Genomic DNA, 19,899 nt, shown 5'->3' on the forward strand with positions numbered 1-19,899 from the left:
CAGCGACAGCAACTCCTTGGGCATTGTAATCATCAGAGTGACCAGACCAATGGTTGGTGTAAACACCCGCCATTATCTCGCCGCAATCCGGTGTCCGTACCTCAGAGAGAGTTGCAATACCGATGTCCAAAAGCTTGAGCTCATATGATAACAGAGACAGGTGACCATCCTCTCTTAGGGATAGGACATTCCAGGCACCCACCCGAAGGGACTGCCTCAGGTTAACCCAAGGAGACCGCCGTCTGGTGGACGACACCTCAGCACTTCCCTGACACACACGACCGCAATCTGACCCTGGAAGGTTACCCAGTGGTTTCCCTCCAATCATCAAAGATTGGGGATCCTGAAGGCTTTGCCCCAACCCCGTCATCTGGTTCGCTACCCTGCAAAGGGAAGCTGCACAGAAGGTACTCCCAAGGGCTGGGTTTTCAGATTTCTTTTTGCTTTTGGTATGTTTTGTGATGAAGGGTTTTACTGTGGCCAGAGTGCAAGAACTGCCACCAACCTCCAAATCAAAAGTAACTCAACTGTAGCAGGACATCCGCAGACACAGTTGGGCACTCAATATGGATGGCTGTTGGCTAGACAAGGAGCTCCTCCACCCTTTGACAGGTTTTGTTTTTAATCCTGCTGGGTGTCCATGTCATACACCCTACTCACCAAGAAACTTGGTGGGGGAGACGGTTAAGTGGCAACCAACCGGTCCATGAAACAGGTTAGTGCAGGTTTCATGGTATCTTTAGCAAGTCACAGATCTAATCTGACCTGACAATCTCCTAAATGGTTGTGCAGAAATACACAAAACTTGGTGATTATGATTAGCACATGGCATGATATGAAGGTGCAAGAACAGCATCAGGGCCAAGTTAAAAAAGCACATTTTAAAATGTTTTTTGAATGAAACTTTGAACATGCAATCAACATTGGGAGACGCATGAAATATGTAGAGTTTTTGGATTAAATCCCTGGCTCATGCCCAAACGGGTGGGGAATTGAGGTTACAGGGGTCAAAATGAGAAAAAAAATTAACCCAAAATTTTATATCTGGTCATTCCTGGTGGAACTTTTTGTCATATTTGAACTTTGCTTTCGGTGGGAATCATGTGGATTTGCAATGGCGTGCCATTGACTTCACTCGAGTTAACCCGCACACCCGAAGAGAAGAGCGGGGTTAAGCAATTGATTCACTTCTGTCCGTTTGTCTGTCTACAAATGTCAGTTTATGATCGAGGAACAACTTATTTAAATTGAATATTACATTTTGAACATGAACCGGAACATGAATCCAAACACAAACCTGCCATTGAACAGTACTTTGTCTCTGAATTTGTATCAATCGCTCATGCACAGAGAGGAGTGAGATAATGCTTCACTCTGTCTGCCTGTCGAGCAGTCAAACAATATTGAAAATCATTCCAAAGAGGAAGCTGATTGTTTTTAATGATTTCATAAAGGACACAAACAACAAGCACAAATAATTAATGTCATCTGTTGGATAAGGTGGTGTGTTAGACACTGCAAAAACGGCGGTAAAACTCAGAATCAATTTATTTTACAACTATTAAAATCTTTATTGGTTCACGAGTCAGTAAGTGACCACTATATTCGTTATGGGTCTGTCTGTCTGTCCCGAGCATAGCTCCGTGGGTTTTGATCCGATCCTGATAAAATTTGGGTGGAAGGTTTATATCATGATCGAGTTGTGTTTTCCTGAGAATGGGCGTGGTGCGCTCATTAGGGGGGGAGCCACGCCCAAAAAACATGTTTTTAGGGGGTAGCCGATTTCAAGTTACATCTTCTCCGAGGGGGTTTGTCGAATATGGCAGCGGTTTCGGTATTTGGTTAGCCCAATGGCACCTGCATAGCCCCACGGAGCTCGATTTTTTATTTTCGTCCCAAGGTCAAGGTCACAAGGTCACGAACTTAGAAAATTGCGAATTTTGACAAAAAATATACGACCGCCCAAACTTTGAGAGCGAGGATGACAATATTTTTTTTGCATAATCTTGAGGTCATTCCCCACCTAAAGTCTTGAAACCATTTTGCTCTATCTCGAACACCTTGCCCGTGGCTCCCCCTTCAAGTTTGTTTTTAGCTGATTTCATCAAAGTATGGATAATCCGAGGAGTGCGAAATGCCATATAGCCTATATGACGTTATATTGTTCCTGGAATTTTCTGGAGGAAGTTTTGCACCAAAGGTCATAATCCTTGACCTTTAAAGTTCACAAAGGTCAAATTTTCAAAGTTGTGGGAGTCAAACCGGGTTTTCGACCTTCTTCGACGAACTAACTCCAATAAGCGATAGCACGTATCCTGTTTCCTTATTTTAATGTCCACAACATTGTTTTGTGACCTTTTAAGGTTATGCAAAGGTCAAATTTTGAAAGTTGTTGAACGAAACTGGGTTTTCGACATTTTGCAGCTAATAACCGGTCACTCGTACCACATCATGTTGATCATTTTTATAACTTGGTCAAAAATTATCACATTGTCTCATCCTTGACTTCTGAAACAATCTACATCGTCAAATACCGCTCGTGAACCATTGCCGTCTCTAGACTTATTTTATTTAAATTTAATGATGGACTTAAACAGGAGAATACAAATCGCTTTATTGTCACTTCCAAAACCCTTCTTTTTAGTAGTACTTGGACATGTTAAATAAGGTATAAAGGTGATTTACAAGACTACTTCAACAGTGCTAAATTTCTGGAAATTTTTTTAACGATCTTTTAAATCATTATCTATCTATAATTCCAGCAATGTATGTGTGTGTCTGTCTATCTGTCTGTCTGTCTGTCTGCGACCGTAGTTTCTCGACGACCGCCGGTCCGATCAGATTGAAACTTGCCAGGAATATTGCCGGGGCCCCGCGGATGTGCCTTTTCAAGGTTTGATATCAATCGGACGAGCGGTTCCCAAGTTACGGCCATTTATCTGTCGACCAATGACAAGACATGGTGCTATGACATCACGAATGACATCACAATTAATGTTTATTTATTTATTTATTTTGCACGATTGACGGTCCGATCTGATTGAAACTTGCCAGGAATATTGCTGGGTACCCGCGGATGTGCCTTTTCAAGGTTTGATATTAATCGGACAAGCGGTTCCCAAGTTACGGCCATTTATTTACCAAACCAATGACAAGACACTTTGCTATGACATCATGAATGACGTCACAATTAATGTTTATTTCATTTTAAATTAAACTAAACTAACTCTTTATATTTCTCATCGCATGCTCACGGCAAACAGGGATCACAACAATTTAAAGGACACACAAGGAAGATTAAACACGGGATTTTAAAGATTACTACTGGAATCTTTCATTTATACAGAAAAGTGCCGTTAGACAAGACAGCCGGCTAAAGAGGAATGATGATGGCAAAGAGGGGGCGTCAAGAGAGGGGGGCGAGAGAGGGGGTGAGAGAGAGGGGGCGTTACAATTCAAGAGAGGGGGAGAGAGGAGGGGGCGAGAGAGGGGGCGAGAGAGGGGGCGAGAGTGGGGCAGCGAGAGTGGGGGAGCGAGAGTGGGGGAGCGAGAGTGGGGGAGCGAGAGAGGGGGCGAGAGAGGGGGCGAGAGAGGGGGGCGAGAGAGGGGGCGAGAGAGGGGGCGAGAGAGGGGGCGAGAGAGGGGAGGGATAGAGGGGAGGGATAGAGGGGGTGAGAGAGAGAGAGGGGGCATCACAATTCAAGAGAGGGGGAGAGAGGAGGGGGCGAGAGAGGGGGGTAAGTGGGGCGAGAGAGAGAGGAGCGAGAGAGGAGGGGGAGAGAGGAGGGGTGAGACTAGGGGTGAGCGAGGGGGCGAGAGAGGGGGGCGAGAGAGAGGGGGCGAGAGAGAGGGGGCGAGAGAGAGGGGGCGAGAGAGAGGGGGCGAGAGAGAGGGGGTGAGAGAGAGAGAGGCGTCACAATTCTTCTTAGTTTGATATGACGTCACAATTGACGCTGGGGACCTGAGTATGTTTCGAAGGTGTTTCCCAAGTTATGGCCATTTATGATACAGTTGGTCCGATCAAATTGAAAACAGCGCACGTGCTGTAAAATGCCCCAATCCAGTCGTCGTTTACGAGATCGAAGGAACGAAGCTGCACATACTGGCACGCCTCACCCACGAGAGAGGGTACTGGCACGAGAGAGGGGGAGAGAGGAGGGGGCGAGAGAGGGGGGTGAGCGGGCAAGAGAGGAGGCGAGAGAGGAGGGCCAGAGAGGGGGTGAGAGAGGGGGAGCGAGAGAGAGATAGAGAGAGAGGAGGTGTCACAATTCAAGAGAGGGGAGAGAGGAGGGGTGAGAGAGGGGAGAGAGGGGCGAGAGAGAGAGGGGGGTCACAATTCTTCTTCGTTTGATATGACATCACAATTGACGCTGGGGACCTGAGTATGTTTCCCAGGTGTTTCCCAAGTTATGGCCATTTATGATACGGTTGGTCCGATCTAATTGAAAAAATGCCCCAATACAGTCATCGTTTACGAGAGCGAAGGAACGAAGCTGCACATACTGGCGCGCCTCACCCACGAGAGAGGGTACTGGCACAAGAGAGGAGGAGAGAGGAGGGGGCGAGAGAGGGGGGGGTGAAAAAATGCCCCAATCCAGTCGCCGTTTACGCACCTAGGGGCCCGCACCTAGGGGCCCACATGAATTTAATTTAAATTGAAGTATATACTTGAGCACTTTATGGGGTATCATGTTCTATGAGCTATTCAGTTATTTAAATGGCCACCAACACATCTTTGTCATTTAAATGGGACCAGCAAGTTTTCCAGATGTCTTTTCAAATCAAATGCGTTAATTTCCCCCACGAGAAGGTCGACCTGCACAGAAGCTCCATATCCCCAATATAAATAAACAACTGCGAAGTAAATGTTACTGCAGTCTAAGTGTGCCGCTCCGTAATTAACCCAGTCTTCATCGGCGGTACCACAAAGCATTCTCAAGTCAATATCACCCGACTTTGGATCATGTGTCAGGTGAGATGGGTTAGCCAAGGACAATGCCTCGGTGGTGTAATTGCACCAGTCCGGTTCATAAAGCCTTGCATTTGGTTGTAATACCATGAAAGTGCCCCTGCCAACTGGTTTTTCATCCGACTGATGTCAGAGTACCAAGGGCTCGTCGAAATGTGGAAACAGGTTTTGTGGAGCGACAAGTCCAGTCGCACATTGTTCCAAGTTTTCTGGCAAGGTCTGTACAATGTGTTTGAAATGCCAAATAAGGGTCTCAATAACAATGAACATAAAAATGTCAAAGGCCAATAAAATCGTATGCCCCAGGAATTTTGGTGGGATGGTGCAATTGATACCATCCAACATGTGAAAGTAATTTCAAGCTAAGAAAAAGGTTGAGTCAAGCAAAATCATTTGAAAACTCATTTTAATGGTCCAGTGTGCAAGAGTTTTTTTATTAGAGTGCAAAAACTTTGACTTGTGCTTCAAAGGTTCTTTCCCTTTAAGTTTAAACAATAAAACTGGGTTACGAACTTCACAAAACAATGGCTTTCCTTGTTTTGATGCATTTTCAAAGTTTGTCAAATTGTGACGTATACTCAAGGGATGTCTGGGTGTGGACCATGTCCTGCAACATACTTCTTCTTCTTCTTCTTTCGGCTGCTCCCGTTCGGGGTCGCCACAGCGGATCATCCATATGATCCGCATAGTGATTTGGCACATGTTTTACACCGGATGCCCTTCCTGACGCACCCCTGGTCGCCTCTTACGACACAGGGATCTGGTACACCTATTTTAACCGGGGTATACACCGGCCCAGTACACTGGTACTCCCTTCGCCGACCTCGGAAGGATGACGGGCTGAGTCAACCCCCTGGTGAATTAATTCAGTGGCCCAACGGGGCTTGAACTCAGGACCTTTTGGATCCCAAGCTGCTGCCCTAACCACTGCGCCAACACCAGGCTTATGTCCTGCAACATACCATCCATACAAAGGGACAAAAAGCATCTTTAATTTTTTTTTTCTTCACAAAACAGTGTTCTTATTCTTCTTTTGTACTGATGGCTTGAATAGCAAAAAAAGTTTCATTGAAGTCAAAATTATTGATCCAATTGATAGCTTCAGGAAATATGTAGTGGAGGATTTTAAGTTTTGCAGGATAGCTTACAGGTGTGCACACTCACATTTGAGTTGTGGAACCTGCTTGCAAATCCCACTCGATGTATAAACTATCATCCTAGTATTTCACACGAAGGGTGATGTATCAATGTACACATGGTCCTTTGGATGGACGTTAAACTGGAGGTCCCACCTGTCAGCACTCGTCGGTGAACGATGAAGATCACACGTTATTTCATGAGGTGGAGGCATGTTATCACCACCCCCTTGAATAAATTGCAAATGCATACCTAAACTGTGGGTAAAATGTGGTCTGGTCTTCTTGGATGGTCCTTGACACCAGGTTACAATGCGTGCTGTCACAGTGTGGTTGTCGTCTGGGAAGCCTCTCGTTGGTCGACGGAGGGGTGGTGGAGTTGGAGAAATTGGAGCGCAGCAGAGCCAAGGCACGCGGCCTGCCGTACCGTGCCTGACTGTGGGTCGCTGGAGAGGGGACGTCGAGGGTCGCCCGAGCGAGTCACCACAAGGGTGAAGGTAACCAGTCCGGCCTCTCGGAGCTTTTGCGGTCTACACAGCTCAGTGATTCATAAAGACCCCAAGCGGTCCAGTCTACCCCCTTGTCTTTGATGGGGTTTTTCCTTTGTTTATTTGCATGAACGTTGTGGCGCTGTGTCTACTAAGGAGTAAAAACTGTTCAGTGATTGTGTAGAACGGTTGTAGTTCTCCTGTCATACATGTTTTGCCTTGTTTAATTGCATACGTGCATGCGTGCATACGTGCTTTATTATAATAAATGTTCTTGTGTGAATGTAAACCTTTTCATTGCGTCCTTTCCCTCCATTGAACTGCCGTATTGCATTCGGAATAATAGTTGGTTTTTTAAATAGCCGATAATGGAATCGGGTCCAACGGGGCCTCGCGATAATACCCCGCTCGGTTATCCCAAAACGAAGCGAGTTGCTTAAGCGGCTCGTTTCAAGCGGGCCCCGTTGAGATACAGCCTCTCGGTAGTCTGCCCGCGCGATTAATTAGGTATATCGACAATTCGGCGATTGACCCTGTAGCACGGGCAGAGTGTTGACTCGGCTGTGGTGTGCTTAAAACATACCCGTAGCGGGATTTCGGCGTTTGATCCGGAAAGCTGCGATAGGATTGTCCATTTGGTGGGCGAGAGCGGCCGCCTTTGGCTAGAAGCGGTCGTCCATCCACAACAATATGTATATATATACATATATATATATACACATACATATTGTGACGTCCACGGGACTTGAACAGTCCCGCTAACGTAGAATGAGCCGAAACGATGTTGGCGGTTTATTTCTATAACCCAAAGATGGCGGTTCTAATCGCTCTACCGCAAACGGGACGAGGAAGGTGGCACGAGTCGCTTTTCACTGAGTTAATGATGTTTATTTCTCTAACCAGAAATAATAAGACTCGGCAAGAGGAAGGATCCGGGGCGATTCGACGGGATGGTGGTGTGGGTTCAGGCGTGGGGAAAACACAAACAATTCCAATGGATATACCAATCTCAAACCCTCTAAGGCACCAGGTACACACACACACACACACACACACACACCGTAGCTGGTCCTGGTGGTCAGTCTGGCCCGTAGTGGTGACGCAACAGTCCCTGGATTGGCGTTGGACGAGTTGGCGTTGCGCTCGTCTGGGCAGGAGACACCGTGGTGCTGTCGACCTCCTGGTGTCCGCCCAAGTCCGCTCACAGCCGCCAGGGAGCCAGTTCTGGCGCCAAGTTGCGAGCAGGAGAGGGAGGCAGGTCCGCCCGCCGTTCGACCCCGTGCTCCGAGCCAGCAGAACCCCAGAGCCAACCAAGGTGAGGCACGAGGCACAGCAAGGCTCCAAGACACGATGAAACCAGGATCGAATCAGCGCAACAACACAGCACGCTCCCAGCACAACAGCCTCCACCAAAACGGTTTTTCTTTACCGATCTTCTTCCTCCCACCTTTTTCCCGAACAGAACCTTTTTATCCTCGAGTCCTCGTCACTTCCAATCGAGCCGTTTTACTGGCCCTCCGCCAATCGTGATCACGGGGCGGAGCCATCCGCAGCACTGTCCTGTGCCGTCACGGCAAGCCTCCAGGGAATACTAAAAGGCGTTTACGCAGACACCCTTACCCTAACCCGTCTCCCTGTCTAATTACGTGACAATTATCATTTCCCCCTTATAGAAATGGACATTTACTAGACAACTTATCACCACTGAATTGCTACTTATTACATCGAGATCCTGGTACAACTCGAACAGCATGGCATACCTAATTAAACATCCTAATTACCCTTTGAATGCATACCCCCCCCCCCTCAAACGTAATAATATATATTTAATGAAGTTGCATGTTATTCACATTTTATGACCAAGTAGACTGCTTTGCTTTTTCCTTGAAATGATAGTTTATGGCAGGGGGTTACCATTCATTCATGTACACGCATCAAGTAATCCACTTGCACATCTGAGAAAAACTTCAATAACCCAGTTCCAGAAAATCCAAGGAAACATGAACCAAAAGCAATAATTGAAAACAAGGAAGTGACGCTCACATACGACCGAATGAACAATGATCCCATAGAGCGTGAACATAGAAAACAAAGCATTACGACCAGATACAGGGAATAAAAAAAAGACAGCATTGCTAATCGAGGTTTCAGTACCCAGTGATTTCAGCCAAAACTAGATCGGCACTCAGTCGAGCGCGTAGCACCGCCACGCTGAACAATTTATGTTTTGTATCCCACTGATAGGCCGGATCTGCATCTGAACCTGAACCAAAATCTAATCAGCTTGTTCTCGTCATCCAAGCAACTCATTCACCATGTTTTGTCCAAATCCGTCCACAACGTTTAGAAATATTTTGCTAAATAGTGGTTTTGGCCCCACCTCTCAATGGTGGAACAATCACTCAAAAATTATTGTATCCGGATCCGATCTCCACCAAAATTGTCACACACCCAACCCCGTCAATCAAGTTTCGATGGAATCCGCCCACAATTTTTTGAGATATATTGTTCGCAGACAGACAGACAAATGAGGGTGAAAACATAACCTACATCCACCTTCGGTGGCAGAGGTAAAAATACAGAAATCAAGCAAATGACCAAATACCAAGACCTCAAGAATGAAGTGAAAAGACCCTGGAAGCTGAAGAATGCCAAAGTTGAACCAACGATAGTTGGAGCTTTGGGAATGATGAAGAAGAACCTCACAGAGATATTAAAAACCATCCCTGGTAATATTATTACAAACAAACTACAGTTGGAGGCTGTCCAGGATCGGTGACGAACATGGTTGTGGTGGTCGTATGGCAGCTTATCTGCCGGGGTAGCTATCATTTCTTGAAGCGCAACTGTGTCGCTGATGCAGTGCCCCTCCACCAGTACACACACTGGAACTGGTGCTCATTTCGCCGACCTTGGAAGGATGACAGGCTGAGTCAACCCACTGGTGTATCAATTCAGCGGCCGACGGGGCTTGAACTCAGGACCCTAGGATCCCAAGCCGCCGCCCGAAATACTGAGCCAATACAAGGCGGTGACGAACATGAAAAGAACCCTTCGAACAAAACTTTAAGAAGAAACTTCACAGGTTGTTCTTTGAAAAATCACACACACGCACACGCACACATATATACACACACACACACACACGCACACGCACACACACATATATACACACACACGCACACGCACACACACATATATATACACACACACGCGCACACGCACACACACATACACGCACACGCGCACGCACACACACACATATATACACACACATATATACACACACACGCGCACACGCACACACACATATATACACACACACGCGCACACACACACATATATACACACACATATATACACACACACGCGCACACGCACACACACATACACGTACACACACATATATACACACACACGCGCACACGCACACACACATACACGCACACGCGCACGCACACACACACATATATACACACATATATATACACACACACGCACGCACACACACACACACACACACACACACGCACACGCACACGCACACGCACACGCACACACACGCACACGCGCACACGCACACACACATACACGCACACGCGCACACACACATATATACACACACACATATATATACACACACACATATATATACACACACACGCGCACACACGCACGCGCACACGCACACGCACACGCACACACGCACGCACGCACGCACACACACACACACACACACACACACGCACACGCACACGCACACGCACACGCACACACACACACCAGCTTGTAAAGAATCTCGATCAGGATCGTATTCCCACTCTCGAGTCCAGTATCGCCATTTCCTATCAATTCCAGGCACACATCCCCCTCCCCAACCCCACCCTCATTCTCATCCTGTTCGTCTCCTCCCCGCATGTGGCTCATCAATGGCCGCGGCCGAGCGCAGAGCATTTGCTCAACGCATTAACCGGTAAGGATCGTGCCGAGTACGCGGACGCCGCGGATTTCCACGAACCGCGGGAATGTCGTGAACAATCCCGAAAGGACCCAACGTGCCTGAACGTGTCTCAATAAGACCGAAACCCCGTCACGTCTCTCTCTCTTCTCTCTCTCTTCTCTCAACCGGCCTTTCATCGCGACGAGTCCTGGAAGCGATGTTCTCGATTCTCCTGAACGATACACACCGAAGGAAATCTAAATGGGGTTTAAATTGATATTTAACATTTCCATTTAATAAGGAAACGCTGCGGAAAGTTACTGTTGAACATACACCGCCCCAAACGATACCTCACCTGATTGTGAGACGTGGAGAGTAAAATCACATTGGAAACGGAAATAAATGAAGCACAAAGACGCTGAAAATACTTTCCTTACTTCAAGTATTCAAAGAAGGCTGAACGTTTATCGCTTTTCTCTTACCTCTCGTTGTTTGTCTTTGTCATTCTATTTTATCGCAAAAAAAACAAACATGAACACACAACGATATCGGACAGAGATCTGTGGAAAAACCTGATCGTTTCTCGGGGTATTCTTTATGATGGCTTCATCCGAGCGAACGCAAAAAGGTTGTGGTAAAATGTTGTGAAAACGTGATTTTGTCGTGTCTTCAAAACACTTCAGTGGTTGTGATGTTCATCTCTGGGGAGCTTGTGGGATGGATGGCGCATCGTCAGTCAGTCGTCAGTCAGTCAGTCAGTCAGTCAGTCATCAGTCAGTCCGTCATCAGTCAGTCAGTCGTCAGTCAGTCAGTCATCAATCAGTCAGTCGTCAGTCATCAGTCAGTCAGTCCGTCTGTCCACAGACACACAATTTCTCAGAAACGACACGTACAATTCCGATCAAACCACCACAACCTTCATCACCCGTGACGTACCAAAGTTTGTTGACGGCATAAAAAAACAAATCCATAGGTATGTACTTTGTTCTCCGTTACATCTTTTGTGGGTCACCCTTGCCTATCAGTGGCTCCCTGGTTATTTTATCTAGCCACCACCAGGTGAGCGCCCTGTGGTATTACCCCTATGTTTATCTCTAATATGTACTTAAGTCGAACACTCACTATCGGACGATGAGGCAGACACTTCTACCTCTTCGTCTCCATAACTCCACCATTCGCCTCTCCACCGATCTTGACTCACTCAAGCTACATCTCCTCCCCCCCCCCCCATGTAAAAAGGGTCTAAGTGGTCTAAAGCTCCAAATGGTCAAGAGTCCAAGCTGTCTAACATGTCTGAAGGGTGGAATCGGCTTAAATGGTGTTGAGGTCCCAGGGATCTTGCGGTCTAAGGCGTATAAAGGACTAAAAGGTGAGGTCATCGAAAATGTCAAAAGGGTTTTAAAGGTAAATAAAAAATGGGTCTCAAGGGGTGTTCAGGGTCTTAAGTAGTCTTAAGGGTTTTCAGGTTTTAAGTGTCTTAGGGGTCTTGGGGTCTTAAATGTCTTTGGTGTCCGAAGGGTCTGAGGGGGTCTTAAGGGTTTTGGGGTTTTTAACGGTCTTAGGGTATGTGGGGGTCTTAATGGTCATGGGGGGGGGTCTTAAGAGTCTACATTCTCTTGGGGATCTTGGAGGTCATTGGGGGGGTCTTAAGGGTGTTTCAGGTTCTTGTTGCTCTTAATGGTCTTAGGGGACTTCAAGAGCCTTCAGATTCTAAATGGTCTTCGGTGTCTATAATGTCTCAAGGGGTCTACAGGAATAGAGGAATAGAGGAGTCAAAGGGTCCAAATGATGTCAAAGTCCAATGGCATCTGAAGAGTCTTAAAGGGTCATCAAATGTCTAAGGGGTCTTAGCAGTCCAAAGGGTCGAAACTCGAAAAGTTTAATAGTTACGTTCCAATAGTACATAATTACTAGACTATGTGTAATTATGTAGAATGTCAGGGTGCAACTGACGTTCAAACAGCATGGAATTAAATGACATCGACCGAGGCTTCACAGGGCTTCATGGACGGACAGACCATCTTTTTCGTTTTTAGGTCATCTCTTCGAGCATGACCTAATAATATTGGTGTCGATGTCCTTCGATCCGTCTGTCCGTCCGTCCGTTCACAATGAAGTTGAAGCGGGAGATCTGGTCATTAGTGATCCTGATAGAGGTCGATGAGACGTACACGATGGTATGACTTTCAAGGTCACCGAAGGTCAAGGTCAAGGTCACGAGGCCTTTGAAGTTGCGAAAATGACGATTTTCAAATTCTATCTCCTCTGCCATTTCTCAAGCGATCTTGAATTTGATTGTAGCATATGAATCTATGGGACAATATCTAAATTTTGTCGGGCCGGATTTTCGATATTCGCTTTCATTTTCGTGTCACGTGACTTCAAAGTTGGCAAAAAATGCGAAAATGACGAATTTTTTTCTCAGAGATGACCGTCACTCCCGCACAGGTGTATTTTATATATAATATGGCCCAGGCAAAAATGCTACAGTTAGAAATATAGTATATGAGAGTTGTATTCTCATATACTACAGTAGTCTGCAGAGAATTACAACAGGAAAGGAATGCTATTTTTGCCTGGGGGTATACAATGTAGATGAGATGCAATGTATTGTTACGGCTGTGGAAATTCGCATTACACCATAAATGGTCCTCAGGTGAGATATATCGGTAAGTTAATGTGTAGTTAGCCCAAACCCGTTGTTTAGAGGGAATATATGTGATCCATTCGGGCTGTGATTCTTCAGTTAGTCGTTTTTCTTTTGCTATTGTTAATTTGGTCCAAGAACAACGAACATCGCCACAACCAACATCTCAACGATCACGCCAATCATTACACGACGCCAACAATCACGCCATTCACTACATGACACCACCTTCCACAACTACGCTACCACCTCTTCGCCACTTGCCATTCAACGAGCACCGTGTGGTCACGATCTCCGCGGGACAGATGGGAGGGGCGGAGTGGCAGCGGCGGCCGGGGTGCGAAGGGGCATCTCCCGCCCGAATCTTTCTTCCCTCGTCGTATGGCGCGGGGGGAAGAAAACCAACAATGCCTGTGGGATTTTCCCTTCTGCTTTTCCTGCGCTTTGGCATGGGGGAGGTGCGATTTGGGCCAGAGGTCAAAGGTGAAAAAAGGTGGGGGCCTGATTTTGGGGGAATAATTCCCTGGCCCCAAGCCAAGACTGACTTTCCTCGCCCCCCGCACGGCGCGGGGAGGGGGGGGACGAGAGGGCACACCCCTTTTTGGGAAGCTTCCAGAAGGGTGGTGGAGTCAGAAACGGGTTGGGGCGAAGGGCGGAGCCCTGCGCTACAAAAGGGGCGGAACGAAAACGCGAGAGAGAGAGAGAGAGAGAGAGAGAGAGAGAGAGAGAGAGAGAGAGAGAGAGAGAGAGAGAGAGAGAGAGAGAGAGAGAGAGAGAGAGAGAGAGAGAGAGAGAGAGAGAGAGAGAGAGAGAGAGAGAGAGAGAGAGAGAGAGAGAGAGAGAGAGAGAGAGAGAGAGAGAGAGAGAGAGAGAGAGAGAGAGAGAGAGAGAGAGAGAGAGAGAGAGAGAGAGAGAGAGAGAGAGAGAGAGAGAGAGAGAGAGAGAGAGAGAGAGAGAGAGAGAGAGAGAGAGAGAGAGAGAGAGAGAGAGAGAGAGAGAGAGAGAGAGAGAGAGAGAGAGAGAGAGAGAGAGAGAGAGAGAGAGAGAGAGAGAGAGAGAGAGAGAGAGAGAGAGAGAGAGAGAGAGAGAGAGAGAGAGAGAGAGAGAGAGAGAGAGAGAGAGAGAGAGAGAGAGAGAGAGAGAGAGAGAGAGAGAGAGAGAGAGAGAGAGAGAGAGAGAGAGAGAGAGAGAGAGAGAGAGAGAGAGAGAGAGAGAGAGAGAGAGAGAGAGAGAGAGAGAGAGAGAGAGAGAGAGAGAGAGAGAGAGAGAGAGAGAGAGAGAGAGAGAGAGAACGAACACAAAAAAAAAAAAAAAAAAACACGTTTAAACATGTTCTACAACTAATGTTATTGAATAACATTTTATTTATGTATTTAAGATGTTTTATCATGAAATGATAATTGTGAAAAGCAACAACAGAAGACTTTATTTAGTGTAGACATGAACAACATGACCACAGTACTCGACGTGGGATTTGAACCTGATGTTGCACAGATGGAAGCACTAAACATGCCTTAGTTCCTTTTGTTTTCCCATTTTTTTCACCAAAACTTATTTCTTGGCTTCAATTAATTCTTTGTCCTATTTTTACCCATTGTCTTTCAGCCCTTACGATGATTTTCAATTCCTTTTTCTATTGCCCATTCCACATCCTCCAGCCCCTCTCTATGCTCCCTCACCTCCTCCCATCTTTTACAATCTGCCTAAAACGCCTCCGCCCCCATCCCCAATTATATAGACCTTCAACATCTGGAATCTTCACTCCAATTTGACAGATCTCTCAATCCAAGCTACCACTGGTAAACCTGATATTCTCTGATGAATAGAATCCTTCCTCCCACAGGATGTCCCTGGTTCCTCTAATATCTCTCCCTGAGTATTGTCTTTTCTGGTTCAACAGGCCTGAACCCCGTTCCATTGGGGACGTTGTAGTTTATATCAAGAACTCCATTTCCCACTGTTTGTGTCCTACCCTCACCCTTCCTCACCACCAGGAGGACCTTTGGTTGGCCCTTCCCCTCTACAACCACCTCTTGTTTGTCCATGTGCTGTACCGTCCTCCAAACAGGGATGACTCCATTTATATCTGCCAACATGGACCATCTTATAACCACTCATCCCACTTTTCTCTTCCTCACATGCAGTGATTTGAACTGTCATGATGCCAATTAGCTTGGTGTTGGTACCTCTTCAACCAGCCATGGCACTTCAGTAAAGAGCTTTACTGTGACTCCATGAGCCTAACCCAATCAATTTTCTTTCTGACCCTGATTTCTCCCAGTGGCACGTCCTCCCTTCTGGACTAGTTAATGACTAATTTTTCTGCAAATGACTCCTGTTCCTCTTTGCTCCAATAGGTTCATCTGATCATCTGCTTGTGAGAGTTAACATTTCTCTGGCTATTATCAGTGAGTTTCCGCAGTGTTGCAGCTGGCAGTTCACACAAGCCGGCTGGCAGGGACTGCAAGCTGTCCTCTCATGTCAAGACTTGTCCTTCATTTCCTCCTCTACTGATATTAATAACGTCTGGGAATCCTTCCACACAAGCTTGCTTTCCATTATGAACAGATTTATACCATCTTTTCTGCAGTTATCATACCCATCCTCTCACCCGTGGTACAAGGAATCCTGTTGTGAGACTTTTACCTAAAAACAACTTGCCTTCTCTTCCTGGAAGGCAAATCCGACTGAAGGCATCCTCAGATCATTCCACAAAGCCCAGAACAAGTGAGTGTCCATTCTCAGGGAAGCCAGGAAAAACACATCTCACCAACTTAATGACTGAACTTTCAAATGTGTCATCTTCTTCAAAGAGCTGATAGCACTTTGTTAAGTCTTTCTCTGGAGTACGCTCCCTCTCCATCCCTTCCCTCACTTTAAATGGCACCACAGCTGACTCTGCTTGTGAGAAGGCCAAACCCTTCAATTCTGTGTTTGCTTCTGAATCTTGGTTATACAACCCCTTCACTCCATATACATACCCGACCTTCTCATATCCAACAGCTCCTGGATACTGAGTCTTTCTCATCTCAGAAGGTGGAGAGGTTTCTGGAAAACCTTGACCTGACCCGTTTCTGTTACAGGCCCAGCTGGCATCAGTGCATGTGTCCTAAAAACCTGCTCTGCTGGTCTTCCTTATCCTCTTGCTATGTTCATCCTATAATGCTCTCTCTCTCGGTCAGTTTCAATCTGCCTGTGAGATAGCCAACATTGCTGCAATATACAAACATGGTGTATATAAAAACGGGCCTAGTTAGCTTGCTTCCAATTTTAAGAAAGGTCATGAAATGTATCATTGCAGTTTACATCATACCCTTCCTTTTCTCCAACAGCCTGATCTCAGATCATCAGTTCTGTTTCAGTCATTCCACCCTCGACATATTGCTTCGATTCTCCCAACAATGGATGGAAGCCCTTAATATCAGACATGACATCTGGGCCATCTCTCTGGACATATCTCGAGTATTTGATACAGTCTGGCACCCACTTTGATCTCCACATTATATGTTGATGGCATCCAAGGCCACTTCCTCTCATGGCTAGCTGACTCCCTCCACTCCCATAATCAGCATGTAGCTCTTCATGGGATGCTCTCATCTCTTCTCTCCCTGTCTAGGCTGAAGTGTCCTCAAGGCACTGTCTTTGAATCAGACAGTGAATCAGGAGCTGGTCCAGCACTTAAAATATGTTTTTCAACCCCGAGAAATCCCAAGCCTGTCTCTGCGAAAGGACTGTCTGGCAAATCCTCCCATCTGCATCTTTAACAAATCTTTTGAAGAGGTAAAGTCACCAAACTTGTTGGCCTCATCATCAGCCATGATCTTTCTTGGACAGACCCTATTTTCAAATGGCCTCTAAAGCCTGCCACCGACTGGGAATTCTTCATCTACCAAGGTCTTTCCTTGGCCAATCTGAACTTTTGACAACCTACAAGGCCTGCATTTCACAGCTTGATGGAGTACTGCTCCTCCGTTTGGGCTGTTGTCCCCACCTCACATCTTGCCCTTCTTGGTAAGCCATGGAAAAACAAGGCCATCAAAATCATTGGGATCTTCCGTGTCGAACCTGAGTGTCTAGGCCTGTTTCTTTCGCATCGCAGACAGGTTGGTGGCCTCTCTATAATCTACCACCTCCTTTTTCTTGCACCCACTGCCCTCTTTGGCTTTATCCCTCCCAAGTTTGTGCAGGGCACACAAGGTCTACCATTAACCCTCTTCTTGTTAAACTCAAAAAATCAAAGCTCACTGCTCACCTCCACTCATTTGTTCCTCTTTTCTCTCACCTGTGGAACCAACTTCCCCAGTCTGTTCAGTCCCTTTCCTCCCTCCAGGGTTTCAACACAGCTGTTCATTGCTACATCAGGTCACCCCAACTCCTTATCTCCTCTACCCCAACTGACCCCATTCACAAGAACTCCCCCTTTTCCAGGTTATAGTGATTTTTTCCCCCTTTCTCTTTTTGTTTTTTAGTTTGTTGGTTCATTTGCTCCTTTTCTGTTTCATCCTCACTTTCCCCTTCCTCTTCTTGCTGTGTTTCAGCGTATGTGTAGCCTATTCACCTCATGTATTCCCCTCTCCTCCCTTGATCCCACTCTCACGTCCACTCTGTTGTTGGTGTTTCCCCATCTTGTTCCATTCCATTCTACTCTAACTCTTTCATGAGCCTCGACCATGTATATAAAACCAAACAAACTTTGCTTAGTGTTTAACAGGCAGTGTGCTGTATCACAAATTGCACCGTCCCTCGCATGGCCATTAAGCCAGGTGCCATTGTCTGCTGGCATTAGTTGGTGGACTTTAAAAATCCCACGGTGTCCTTCGCAAAGTCTAACCAAGTAACCGAGAGCATTCTTCTTCTTTCACATGCAGCACATGGCTAGAGATAGGTGGGCTATGACATCATTTATTTTGGGTGGGCTGTGACGCTGATGCAGTGCCCCCTGTAGGTTAGAGCAGAAATTTGGAATTTGTTTTGAAGTGCCAGCGATAACTCACACACACTATATATAGTACTGTCGGGACCCTCTATTTGCTGATGATATGTTCCTGGAAAATGCCACACATGTCAAATCCACGAATGTCAGGGCATTGTTTCAATGCGAAAAAGGGGGATAGGTTCCCGGTGATTTGTGATTCATCAGGGGAAATAAAAAATCCCATGAAAAACTGTGAAAAACCGCGAATATGCCTGCAAAAAACCCCACAAATACGCAAATACAATGCGAAAAACCACGAATACATTCGCAAATAACCGCAAAAAACACAAATACAACGCGAATACGTGAAGCACAGGGACGCGAATGTAGAAGCAGGTCACATTTTATCAACCGCGAATACGTGATGTCTGCGAATTGCGAATCCGCGAATCGTGGGGTTCTTACAATATACATATGTTGGTCCCAACCTATCCCCATGATCATTATCGTCGTGGTCGTGGTCGTCGTCGTCGTCGTCGACGTCGTCGTCGTCGTCGACGTCGTCGTCATGTACCAAGCCCTGTGCAGAGCACTGGTGCTGCCGAAGCAGTTACAAGGCTACAATCCTGGCCGTGTTGCTACTTCGGCTCAGTAGTTAGGGCAGGAATTTGTTAATTTGTTGAGGGTGCCGATTATAGCTCGCCTACCCTTTGCGAAGGACACCGTGGGATCTTTAACATTCACCAACTAATGCCGACAGACGGGTCGCCCAGTTCAATGTCCATCCAAGGGTTGGCATACACATTGATGAATCACTGTGCCTGTGAAACACCAAACACTGGGATGACAGTTTATAGCTTGTCCCAGATTCGAACCCAGGCGAGACAACTTAGAGATTTATGTACGTACCTGTTGGCCACCTATTCTCATGTGTATGTAATTCCTGGAGGTGGAAACATTAGGCAAAAAAGGATTCCACCGGTCAAGTTTATCTGACAATAGATAATGTTCTTCCCTTCTAAATAATATTTTGCCAAACACCGATGGATATTATGATGAAATGATGACATCACACCTTGCTTTGCTTGATTACATCCCTTTGGTGTGTTGTGTGGTTGAATATTGTTGAAGTAAGAAATACCACAAAAATAATTCAGCTTGATGCAAAAAAAAATTCTTGAAGAATGGAAGCTGAAAACCTTGCAGCCAAATGCACCAGCTATCCTGTGCAGCCTGTGGCTGCTGGTTGCATCATATCCTGGCGGTGCGGCTATGCCGCCGATGCAGTGCCCTCTATTACCAGTACACTGGTGCTCATTTCACCGACCTCGGAAGGATGACAGGCTGAGTCAACCCCACCTGGTGTTAATTCAATGGAAGATAGGGGCTCAAACTCAAGACCCTAAGATCTTTAGCCAGCCAACCGTAAAGCCAACACCAGGTTTGCCAAATGTACTGAATAAATGAAGTTGTTCATATTTGTTGGGCCGATGTTTTCTTCACGTTCATGTAAATAATCCTCAAAATTCTGCATTGCAAGTGACAGGGATGTTTGTTCTTCATGGATGAAACCCTCATACTATTTAAGTAACAAAGAATACTGGTTGAAAATCCACTTCGAGTAATTTTGTCTGAATTGTTTTCCAGTAATCAAAGGATTGTGGGTTACGTTTGGTTCCGTGACTTATGATTTACAGGACGGTGGCAGCAGAAGTGAGAAAGCAGTTGTTCCTACACTATAGTGGTGGAAGCCATGTCTCCAGACCCTTATCCGCTGGTGCAGCACATCAGGCAGTGAGTTTCC

At 46.3% G+C, this 19,899-nt stretch overlaps 1 protein-coding gene across 10 annotated transcripts in view; it reads left to right on the top strand.

Moving 5' to 3' along the window:
* The first annotated feature begins 10,414 nt into the window (after window positions 1–10,414).
* LOC147024871 (dedicator of cytokinesis protein 7-like) overlaps window positions 10,415–19,899 on the top strand; it is a 212,571-nt gene continuing 203,086 nt past the window's right edge. For all 10 annotated transcript variants that reach the window (XM_085885204.1, XM_085885210.1, XM_085885205.1 and 7 more), the window contains exons 1-2: window positions 10,415–10,566; window positions 19,793–19,889. In XM_085885204.1, the coding sequence (XP_085741330.1) occupies window positions 10,523–10,566; window positions 19,793–19,889 (141 nt within the window). In that variant the 5' untranslated portion in view covers window positions 10,415–10,522. The remainder of the gene's footprint in view (window positions 10,567–19,792; window positions 19,890–19,899) is intronic.

This window comes from Eptatretus burgeri, chromosome 6 (genome assembly GCF_056783735.1).
Source record: "Eptatretus burgeri isolate ZD-2024b chromosome 6, Ebu_testis_v1, whole genome shotgun sequence".
NCBI classification, from domain to species: Eukaryota; Metazoa; Chordata; class Myxini; order Myxiniformes; family Myxinidae; genus Eptatretus; species Eptatretus burgeri.